The 12,130-nt window shown below is 46.1% G+C and overlaps 1 protein-coding gene and 1 pseudogene across 2 annotated transcripts in view; both read right to left on the reverse strand.

Annotated features, from left to right (window-relative positions):
• LOC309543826 (uncharacterized protein) overlaps positions 1-10,955 on the reverse strand; it is a gene marked incomplete at its 3' end in the record, with an annotated part of 54,985 nt that extends 44,030 nt beyond the window's left edge. Inside the window, exons 1-3 of the mRNA XM_082276258.1 lie at positions 10,844-10,955; positions 10,582-10,716; positions 16-139 (exon numbers count right to left, since the gene is read on the reverse strand). Of these exons, the coding sequence (XP_082132384.1) occupies positions 16-139; positions 10,582-10,716; positions 10,844-10,939 (355 nt within the window). The 5' untranslated portion in view covers positions 10,940-10,955. The remainder of the gene's footprint in view (positions 1-15; positions 140-10,581; positions 10,717-10,843) is intronic.
• Positions 6,969-10,224, reverse strand: LOC309543825 (annotated as a pseudogene). The gene is made up of 2 exons: positions 10,188-10,224; positions 6,969-7,708 (listed from the first exon to the last, which is right to left on the reverse strand). The product of its transcript is annotated as an uncharacterized misc_RNA (transcript).
• Positions 10,956-12,130: the final 1,175 nt, after the last annotated feature.

A 12,130-nucleotide genomic window follows, 5' to 3' on the forward strand; every position in this document is an offset into this window, starting at 1 on the left:
AAAGTCTCCTCTTACCCGGTGATGTGAGGGGCGGCTGATTCTCCATCATGACGTCCTTGTAGAGATCCTTGTGTCCTTCTAAATACTCCCACTCCTCCATGGAGAAATAGACAGTGACATCCTGACACCTTATAGGAACCTGACACACACAATGATACAGTCACCATCCAGACACATCCCTTGTCTGTTACTGGATAATGTCCCAGAATTCCCAGCACCGCTCACCTCTCCTCCATGATCTCTCAGGTGACTTCTAGAATCTTCTTTGTATTTCTCTATTCTATCAGGGAGGGAGGTGGAGGCAATGTGATGGTCATGCGATCTCCAGACTTCACAGGAGGAAAACTCTAGATCTGAACACAAATAGTAAAATCAAATGAAATTCCCAGAATCCTCCTCACCTCACCATTCAGGTTTCCATTTGATTAAAGCCCCACCTCAGACTGAGGTATAATTTACCCACACAGGACCCCCACACTACGCAGGGTAAAAAGCTTGTTGCAGGCATTCTGACATCATTACATACAACGCAGGACCAACAGTCCCACTTTGCTAATGAGGATGCCAAGGGTCCGCCCACATCCTAAGAGAGGAGAAGAATAAGCTAGATGGAGGGACATTGGGGGAGGAGCTGTGAGGTCAGTGTGATGTCATAGGACATATAGACTCGGGATGGAGGGACATTTGGATGGGGAGATTTGAGTGGCCCTATATATGAGGATCCTGTGCTAACCAAGTCATTGTTCCCGGGTGCCTCCCACTTCTAAAATAAAGAGTGAACTTTGACCTTTACCATACAGAAATCTGTGAAAGTAAGCTCTCATGTGAGCAGGTGACGTGCGGAGGAACGGAGTGTAAATAGCAGACAATTTTCTCCAGAGTTCCTAATGGTGGGGATGGATTTTGCTGCATGCTGGTGCCAAGTTTCCACCCCCCGGGGTCACTGCAGGGGTGGAGAAAAGCTGTGTAAGAGGATATGGAGGAGAGATGAGGAGGAGATCCAGGAATCGGGATAAAGGTCAGGACAAGCAACAGACGAGCGCATCCAAGAGATGAAGCCGGGGTCACTACACAGAAAATCAATCCAAGGAAACAACAGGCAGGAGGAGGAATAGCAAGAAGGAGATCAGAGACAAATGAGAATATTGCTCAGCCAATGGGAGATTATCTTAGCATGACTTACATGATGGAGGAGGGGAGGAAGTCACTTAAGGTGACCATAGATACATGGAAATTCAGCTGGTTCAGCAGGGATCGGTCACATTTCCATCCATGTGTGGTCAACTTTGGAAGCAAGATATATTAATCATCAACTGATCCCCTTGAAGGGGTTAATCTACTTATTACCTCTTCTGCCCCCAGATCCTGCAGTGTCTCCCTCTACGTTCTATGGAACGTCCTCTTTACCTAACATCACTTCCTGTCTGTATTCCATAGAGACTTCCTGTCTGGGTAGAGGTGAGATCACCACCTTGTGGAGCTCAGAGGAACTGCAGCCCTGAGAACCGTCTGGTAGTGTGAACACGGCCTTGTGCTGTGTGTGTATGTACTGTATATCCTTCCCCTTTCTCTCCTCCCTGAGTGTGTATGAAGAGGCGGAGCTCCTGCTGGAACAGCGGTCGGAGGAGGAAGCCGAGTCTAGGAGGGAGACTGACAGAAAGCGCAGCAGACTTGCAGGAGTGAGCGAGGAGGATCCAGTTCCTTTGCCATCGGAGGTGAGGAGAGTGTGAAGGATGTTTGTGACTCTGGTAGATGAAAAGCTGGGAATCATATTGCTCTGGTGAGTGGGGAAGCACTACTAAGGGGGCGCCCTCACCATCACGTGTGTAAGAGGTGGAAGAAGGCGTGGCTACACTACAGCTGCCACAGTTTGGAGCACGGAGCACTTTCACACCTTATCAACTTTTCATTCATTTGTGGACTTTTTTTGGAGCAACAGAACTTCATTGAAGTAGATGCAATGTGGAAGCAGTGGACTTGCAGATAACACTATATTGAGCAAAAAATATTGTATGTTTACATGAATTTGCTCTGGTTTTTACTTTATACAAAATATTATAAGATTAAAGAAGTAGGTGTAAAGTGGAAGCAGTGGGTCTGCAGGGAACAGCATCTTGAGCACAAAGCACTTTATGTTGTATATGAATTTGCACATGGATCAGTTTACTTAATTTATTGATAAACACCATAAGATGAATGAAGTAGGTGTAAATCTAGACCTAGGGAACACAAGGGAGGTGGAGTGGGAATCCTCCTATCCTCACAGAGCACCTTCCAGGTTCTCCACTCTCCTCCCTCTCATCATTTGAAGCTCACTGTATACGTCTATTTTCTCCAATCTCCTCTAGAATTGCTGTGATCTATCGGCCTGCTGGACCGGTATTACCTTTCCTTGATGACTTCTCTGCCTGGCTGCCCTACTTTCTCTCTTCTGAAATCCCCACAATCATTCTCAGCGACTTCAACATCCCTGTTACTACGAACACTTCTGCTACTTCCAAACTTCTCAGTCTAACCTCCTCATTTGGCCTGAAGAAATGGGTACACAATGGATAGAGGCTTCTACTCACTCTGGTGGCAACACCCACAGCCTTGTATTCTCCCACCGATGCACTCCATGCATCCTCTCCAACAATCCTCTCCCTCTCTCTAAACACCACTAGGGATGGGCGAGCGGTTTGGGCCGAGGAGAACTTCACCAATCACCCGAATTTTCTGTTTTCATTTTTTTTACTATTTACATCCCGTCGAGCGCACAGTCAATAGGTTGTTAAGAAGCGAGACTGGGAAGCCGGCCGCTGCGTCCTTAAAAATGAATGAGTCATGAGCTGTCAGTGGGCTTCCTCGCTGACAGCAGAATATAAAAAAAAAAGAATTGCCGGCAAGAAGAAAATCGAGGAAAAATCGGCGTGGGGTCCCCCAAAATTCATACTAGGCCCTTTGGGTCTGGCATGAATTTTAATGGGAACTCCATGACAAAATTTAAAAAACAAATGGCATGAAGTCCCCCCCAAAATCTATACCTCACCCTTATCTGATCATGCAGCCTGGCAGGCCAGGAAAGGGGGGGATGGATGAGTGCCCCCCCCCGAATCATACCAGGCTACATGCCCTCAACATTGGGGGGGGGTGCCCCAAAGCACCTTGTTCCTATGTTGATGGGGACAAGGGCCTCTTCCCCAAAACCTTGGCCTGTGGTTGCGGGGGCCTGCAGGAGGGGGGCTTATCAGAATCATGAAGCCCCCTTTAACAAGGGGGCCCCCAGATCCCGCCCCCCTGTGTGAATGAGTTTGGGGTACATTGTAAGAATAAATGAAGCAATGAGCCCATTTTTCACAATTCCTTCTATAGAAAAAATCAAAAAAACAATGTCCTCCAATGTAGATCCGTCGTCAGTCATGACACCCACTGCACCTCTGGACCCCAAAAAAGAAAACACTCCACCCTCAAGGAATGACAGCCTAACAGTTCTTAAAAAGGTAAGGAGCAGGGCCACCTGATGATATCATGTGGTGGCCCGCCCCCTTGTGATGTAACTGAGTGATGCATGCTGGATCAGTGACATCATAAGGGGCAGGGCCACCAGGTGACATCACCAGGTGGCTCTGCCCATTACCTGTTTAAAAACTGTCACCCAGCAGAGCAGGCATTCGAGAGTCAGCCTTCCTTGTGGGTGGAGGATTTTTTTGGGTCGGCGGTGCAGCGGTTGTTGTGATTGACAATGGATATACATGAGTACATGAGGGGACATTGTTTCTTTATTTTATTGTTTTAATAATGAACTGGCTCATGTCTTTATTTTTGACACTTTTTTTGGTAAATGAGGGCCAGGATCTGGAGACCCCTTTTTCAAATGGGCTTCCAGATTACGATAAGCCCCCTGCAAACCCCCCTGCCCCAAAGCACCCCCCCCAATGTTCAGGCCATGTGGCCTGGTATGGTTTGAGGGGCACTTGCTTGTCCTCACCCCTGTCCTGGCCTGCCAGGCTATGTGCATGGATAAGGGTCTGGTATGGATTTTGGGGGGGAAGATATGCCATTTAAAGAAAAAAAAATTGGCATGGGGTTTCCCCCTCAAAATCTATACCAGACCCTTATCCAAGCATGCAGCCTTTTTTTGGGCCTGGTATGGATGGGGCCTGGTGTAGACGGTGGGGACCCCACGCCGTTTTTTTTCCCATTTTTTATTTTCTTTGCCAACAATAATTTTTTTTACGTTCAGCTGTCTGCGGGAGAGCCCGCTGACAGCTGATGACTCATTTGTTGTTAAGGACGCCCTGGCCGGTTTCCCCGGCCTCGCTTCTTAACATCCTATTGACTGTGCACTCGGCGGGATGTAAATAGTAAAATAAATAGAAGAAACGCAGAGCACGCAGAAAATTTGGGTGTTTGGCGAACACCCAAGGGGGCCATTTTGGGCTGAAGCTATGCTCGGTCCAAACTGCTTGCCCATCCCTAGTGGTGTTTAGTGAGAGGGAGAGGATTGTTGGAGAGGATGCATGGAGTACATAGGTGGGAAAATACAAGGCTGAGGGTGTTGCCACCAGAGTGAGTAGAAGCCTCTATCCATTTCCTTTTCAGGTGACCGACAGCAAGTGGATGGGCCAAAGTTGTTTTTGTGCCCGGAACTCCACTTTAAGAGGTTAAACTTCCCTCCCGTGTTCTATCAGAAAACCCTACCCCATCAGATTTCCCTACCGACATCATTTCCGATTGAGATCAGCTGTGGATTCTTCATGCAGCAGCTGTGGATTCGTCATGCAGCAGCTGTAGCCACGTCACACGTCCTATTGTGCGTGCGCAGAATAGGTAGGGAAATTTGATAACATCGTAAAGGGTCAGACAAAAGTCCTACTGCGCATGCGCACCAACTGGTCAGGCAGCGGCATCGCTTATAACAAACACCCATCCGATCTCCATCGCCCACACCGTGCCGACCCGAAAATCCGATCTCCATGCACCACACTGCGCCGACCCGACACTGCGTTGACCCGACAATGAGACAGTGGGCGTGCGCGTGGGGGTAGGGAATAGGATTGTTCCATTGTCGGCTCGGTGCAGTGTGGGCCATGGAGATTGGATGGATGTTTGTTATAACAGATGCTGCTGCCCGACCAGTTGGTGCGCATGCGCAGTAGGACTTTTGTCTGACCAGTTACGATGGTATCAAAATTCCCTACCTATTCTGCGCATGCACAGTAAGACGTGTGACGCGGCTACAGCTGGTGCATGACGAACCCGCACCGGAAATTACGTAGGTAGGGAAATCTGAGGGGGTAGGGTTTTCTGATAGAACACCGGCAGATGGAAGGAAAAGATACATTGTATTCATTGTGTTTATACTTAACTGGGAGATTGATGTTGATAGGCATTTGCGGGAGGCTTTTTTTTTTTTTTCCTTTGACAGCTGTTCTCTGCTCCCTCACAGCTATGTAAAGAATCGAGCAAATGTCATGTTAAGATCATCAGGGGGTGAATCGAGATTGCAATTTTTTTACGATTAGTCGTGCAGCTCTAGTAGCTACAAGCCTGCCTGAACGTGTTCCCTGATTGGGTTTCCTCCACTGCCCTATGAGAAGCCTCTCACAGGAGCCAGTGGGGAGACTCCCCTCTCAGCAGACACACCTGGAAACCATGACACCCTGACAAGAAATCATGACCCTGCTGTTAGGCAGACAAGGCCCCACTATACATTTACCTAGCACCTACCTGTAGGGTGCTACAGATCATCTAATCATTGGTAAAAAAGAAGACTCGGCACAGAATATTGTACGAAGAGTTTTTATTGGACAAGATCAGAATAAGCGATTACCACACAGTAATGATATGAATAAAATAAAGCTTAAATCCTTTATAATAGATTTAACAAATGTGTCAAATGTATTAATAATCATACATTGGTTGGACCAATAAAAAGCCGGCTACTTCAAAAAATCAAAAAGGAGCAACAAAATGAAGCAACCAATAGAAAAGGTTTACCAGTGAAAGATAAATCCTGATTGGCTGCTGTGGGTTAATGCATGTTACAGGGATCTTTTTCCATCCAGTAGGTTAGATCTATATACATATTTATAAGTAGAACACAAAAAGAATAAAGCATTTCCCGTTAGGACCTCATGCAGTTCCATGATAGGCCATGTATTGTCATGATTTCCTGCCTGTTGCCTCATGTGAGGAGGGATCGGTAAAGCTATACAGCTGAGTCATGATTTTACCATCCCCTTAAGCTTAAATGGCAGCCGGATGGGGAGGTACACATGGCACTGCAATTTGCGGCTGCTGCAAACCTCACACCCCCCGGTCACATTGGGCAATGCTCTTCAACTGAATGGGGTTGTGCCGCAACAGCCCCGATGCATACGGTTGCGGCGTACTGGCGTGGGCTTTACAGGGTTAACATAAGGGCTCCCAGCTGCCTGCCAACCCCACAGCGGGTCAGAGGGTGATGCGTGTGTAAACCAACCCCGAGTGGACTGTGGTGGTTTCACATTTGTTTATGGACTAAACAGTTCCACATGTTACAATGCAGCGTCCATTTCCCGTAGTGCCAGCAGGGGGTGCACTCAGATGTTTCATTATATTTCCTTTATTTTTACACTTTCCCACACTCTGAACATGAAAATGGAGCCTCTAATATAAGTGTAAATTCTTTGCTGTTTGAAGCGTACATAAGGAGTGAAACATTTCCCGCACTCTGAACATGAAATAGGACGCTCGCCCATATGAACTTTCTGGTTTCTAAGAAATAAATCTTTGTTTGGAAAAGATTTCCCGCACTCGTAACATTAAAAAGGACGCTCACCTGTGTATAAGTAGGCGTTCTTTCTTAGTAAAAACATTTCCCGCACTCTGCACAAGATTAGACGCTCGCCTGTATGAACTTTCTTGTGTCTAACAAGTAAACATTTGAGCGCAAAACATTTCCCGCACTCTGAACATGAATAGAGAGGATCACCTGTGTGTATTCTCTAAAGACTAAGAAGGTTTATTTTATTATTAAAACATTTCCCGCACTCTAAACATGAATAGGGACACTCACCTGTGTGTTTTCTCTGATGCCTATTAAGGACTCCTTTACTATTAAAACATTTATCGCACTCTGAACATGAATAGGGAAGCTCATCTGTGTGTATTCTTTGATGGCTAAGAAGGTTTATTTTATTAAAACACTTCCCGCACTCTGAAGATTAACAGGAAAGCTCACCCCTGTGAATTCTCTGGTGACGAAGAAGGTCTGCTTTGTGACTAAAACATTTCCCGCACTCTGAACATGAATAGGGACGCTCCCCTGTGTGTATTCTCTGGTGCCGAAAAAGGTCTGCTTTGTGACTAAAACATTTCCCGCACTCTGAACATGAATAGGGATGCTCCCCTGCATGAATTTTCTGGTGCGGAAGAAGGTATCTTTTTTGACTAAAACATTTCCCGCACTCTAAACATGAAAAAGGTCGCTCCCCTGTGTGTATTGTCTGATGGCTAAGAAGGCTTACTTTCTGATTAAAACATTTCCCACACTCTGAACATGAATAGGGACGCTCCCCTGTGTGAATTCTCTGGTGCCTAAGAAGGCATATTTTTTGACTAAAACATTTCCCGCACTCTGAACATGAATAGAGACGCTCACCTTTGTGTATTCTCTGATGGCTAAGAAGGCTTTTTTTGTGTTTAAAACATTTCCCACACTCTGAACATGAGAATGAATAATCTCCTGTATGGTGTAAAGAAGATTCCCTGAGATGAGATGGTTTCCCGCACCCGTCGGCACTGTCAGATATTAGAGGACTATGTGAAGTATCAGGAGATTCCAATGATCTCCTCCAATGGTGAGGTCTGTCATGTATATTATGAGGAACGGGATTTACTTCTGGAGAAGATGCCATGTCATTATCTTCTGTAGTCACATCTTCCTCCGATGTCCTTCTATTCCCACCACAGAGTCCGTCTGTCAGAAGACAAGAAAAATTACCAAGAGTTTTCCACACTCATATACACTGCTCAACACTTTATAATCAGAGTATAGCATCAAGTCAGGGAAACTCCTGGGATATTCATCTGCTCAGTCAAGTAGCAGAGGGGGTTGTTACCAACAGGTGCACTAGATGGGCAACAATGAGACGACCTCCAAAACAGGAATGGTTTTACAGGTGGAGGCCACTGACATTTTCCCTACTCATCTTTTCTGAGTGTTTGTCACTTGTTTTGCATTTGGCTGGGGTCAGTGTCACTACTGGTAGCATGAGGCCATACCTGGACCCTATAGAGGTTGCACAGGCAGTCCAACTCCTCCAGGATGGCACCTCAATACCTCCCATTGCCAGAAGGTTTGCTGTGTCTCCCAGCACAGTCTCAGGAGCATGGAGGAGATTCCAGGAGACAGGCAGTTACACTAGGAGAGCTGGACAGGGCCGTAGAAGGTCCTTAACCCATCAGCAGGACCGGTATCTGCTCCTCTGTGCAAGGAGGACCAGGATGAGCGCTGCCAGAGCCCTACAAAATGACCTCCAGCAGGACACTGGTGTGAATGTCTCTGACCAAACAATCAGAAACAGACTTCATGAGGGTGGCCTGAGGGCCCGACGTCCTCTAGTGGTCCCTGCGCTCACTGCCCGGTACTGTGGAGCTGGATTGGCATTTGCCATTGAACACCAGAATTGGCAGCTCCACCACTGGCACCCTGTGCTTTTCACAGATGAGAGCAGAGTTCACCCTGAGCACATGTGACAGACGTGAAAGGGTCTGGAGAAGCCGTGGAGAACATTATGCTGCCTGTAACATCGTTCAGCATGACCGGTTGGGTGGTGGGTCAGTGATGGTCTGGGGAGGCGTATCCATGGAGGGACGCACAGACCTCTACAGGATAGACAATGGCACCCTGACTGCCATTAGATATCGGGATGAAATCTTAGGACCCATTGTCAGACCCTACGCTGGTGCAGTGATGCCCTGGTCCAGATCTGGGAAGAAATACCCCAGGACACCATCCGTCATCTCATTAGGAGCATGCCCTGACATTGTCAGGCATGCATACAAACACGTGGAGGGGCCATACACACTACTGAGGACCATTCTGAGGTCCTGCAGTGACATTTCACCAAAATGGACTCGCCTGCTGCATCATTTTTTCACTTTGATTTTCGGGGTGTCTTTGAGTTCATCCCTCTGTAGGGTGATAATTTTCATTTCCATCAAATGATGTGGCATCCTTTCCTTCCTAACACATTACCCAGTCTATACCAGTATACCTGTAGATCCTAATACATTACCCAATCCATACCAGTATAAATCCTAGCACATTACCCAGTCCATACCAGTATAGATCCTAACACATTAGTCAGTCCATACCAGTACAGATCCTTACATATTACCCAGTCCATACCAGTATAGATCCTAACACATTACCCAGTCCATACCAGTATAGATCCTAACACATTATCCAGTCTATACCAGTATAGATCCTAACACATTACCCAGTCTATACCAGTATAGATCCTAACACATTACCCAGTCCATACCAGTATAGATATCCATCATGATATTTTTCCCCATCGAGATCTGATGTGTTTTCAAAGTGTTCCTTTCATTCTTTGGAGCAGTGTATGTTGGTTGAGCATTTTAAAGTTTAAAAAGAGATCTGTGGTGGAACTGGGTGCAATCACAACACCAAACTATGACAACTAACCAGATCAATGATACCACCCAACCAAACATCACTAAGTAAGCTTTAACACATTCTTGTATAATTACCCGAGCTGATATCTGGAGAAGTTTCTTCCTCTTTAACTGCGTCCATCATCCCAACCTCCTCTGTAAAATGCTGATCACCCCTCACATACGTCTTTTCCTTTATAACCCCAATTTGTACATTTATCAGATCTTCATCCTAAACCAGCAAAATGGCAGAAATAATATTAAATACAAAATAATAATAATAGAAGAATGATATCTCTTAGGGCTTGGGATCACTTTCCTACATTCTCATTCACCTGATGATGGTGGGGGATGGTGTGATCTTCCTGTGTGGAATCCCGGGAATACAGAGGACGGGGACATCTCTCTGGTGGATTTCTGTAACTGGATGACTCCACCATGGTGTCCTGGTACTGCTTTCTGTGACCATTTGGAAACTCTGCCTCCTCCATTACAAAATCCTCATCATCCTCCTCTTTTATCTCTTCTTCAATGTTAACCTGTGTGGAATCTCGGGAATACGGAGGACGGGGACATCTCTCTGGTGGGTTCCCATTACTGGATCCATCTGTAGGAAACACACACACTGACTGAATACATTGTTTCTATGTGTTTATCGGATGATGGGGGATCTAGGTGGATCCTCCGTACTGCTCTCTCCTTTACAATAAAGTCTCCTCTTACCCGGTGATGTGAGGGGCGGCTGATTCTCCATCATGACGTCCTTGTAGAGATCCTTGTGTCCTTCTAAATACTCCCACTCCTCCATGGAGAAATAGACAGTGACATCCCGACACCTTATAGGAACCTGACACACACAATGATACAGTCACCATCCAGACACATCCCTTGTCTGTTACTGGATAATGTCCCAGAATTCCCAGCACCGCTCACCTCTCCTGTCAGCAGTTCCATTATCTTCTTGGTGACTTCTAGAATCTTCTGCATGTTGTGTCTCTCAGGTTTTAGGGAGTCACATGGAGGCACTGTGATGGTCATATGATCACCTGACTTCAGAAGAGGAAATCTCTGTATTGAGGAACCAATAGGAATATCATGTTAGAATCCCAGAATCCTCCTCACCTCTCTGGTAGGGTCTGTGTTTTATTAATAGAGATAAGAGTGATGTCATGTGACCTCCCAGAATCCTCCTCACCTCTCTGGTCAGCAGGTAGATGATCTCCAGGGTGAGGTTTAGTATCTTCTCAGTCATGTGACTCCGGTCCTCCTCCGTCCTCATTGGTTCTGTCATCTATGAAGGTTTCCCTGTAGACAGATAATATTGATAACAGAGAATTATCTGGATTGGTATTGGTTGTACAATAATAGGATGAGGATATCAGGAGGTAATATGAAGGTCGGTATTTTTTTAAGCACTATGGTCCCAGTGAGAAAATATTTAATCTGGACAGTTAATGCCCCGTACACACGTGCAGATTATCTGAAGACTTTTGTCTGCAGACTTACCAAAACCATATAATATGAGGTCAAATCTAAACACTTTCAATTTGTATGCAATCCGGCAGGCCCTTGCACTACATAGAAAAGGTAAATCTGAAGACAAAAGTCTTCAGATAATCTGCACGTGTGTACGGGGCATTAGTGTTTTCTATGATCCTTGGGGTTTGGGATTCTAGTACAAATTTGGCCACCTGGATCACAAGTTACATTCTTTATGTTGGGTGTGAGATGAGGAGGAGATCCAGGAATCAGGATAAAGGACAGGACAAGCAACAGACGAGGGCATCCAAGAGATGAAGCCGGGGTCACTACACAGAAAATCAATCCAAGGAAACAACAGGCAGGACGAGGAATAGCAAGAAGGAGCTCAGAGACAAATGAGAATATTGCTCAGCCAATGGGAGATTATCTCAGCATGACTTACATAATGAAGGCGATGAGGGGGAGGGGAGGAAGTCAACTTAAGGTGATCATAGATACATGGAAATTCAGCTGGTTCAGCAGGGATCGGTCACATTTCCATCCATGTGTGGTCACTGCCGGATAAAAGGACTCTCCCATCCCCCTCCAATGTGTGGATGGGGAATGAGTGTAGCTTTTTTTACTCATCCTGCTGGCTGAACGATAAAACTGAACCATGTATGGCCGGATTTGGAAGCAAGATATATTATTCATCAACTGATCCCCCAGAAGGGGTTAATCTAGGTTTCCACACTATATATGTGTGTATCATCATCTGCTGGAGGTAAAAGACGTCACAGGACAGACATGACGGGGGAGAGGGGTTACTGGGTGTAAATAGAAAATAAGATCTTATTACCTCCTCTGCTGCCTCTTCCAGCAACGTCTCTTCTCTCTATGTCTTCCCGACTCACCTCTCACCCGGAACTTCCTGTCTGTACCTGACATCACTTCCTGTCTATATTCCATAGAGACTTCCTGTCTGGGTAGAAGTGAGATCACCACCTTGTGGAGCTCAGAG

The sequence above is a fragment of the Pelophylax lessonae genome (assembly GCF_965119305.1).
Source record: "Pelophylax lessonae genome assembly, contig: HAP1_SCAFFOLD_377, whole genome shotgun sequence".
NCBI lineage: Eukaryota > Metazoa > Chordata > Amphibia > Anura > Ranidae > Pelophylax > Pelophylax lessonae.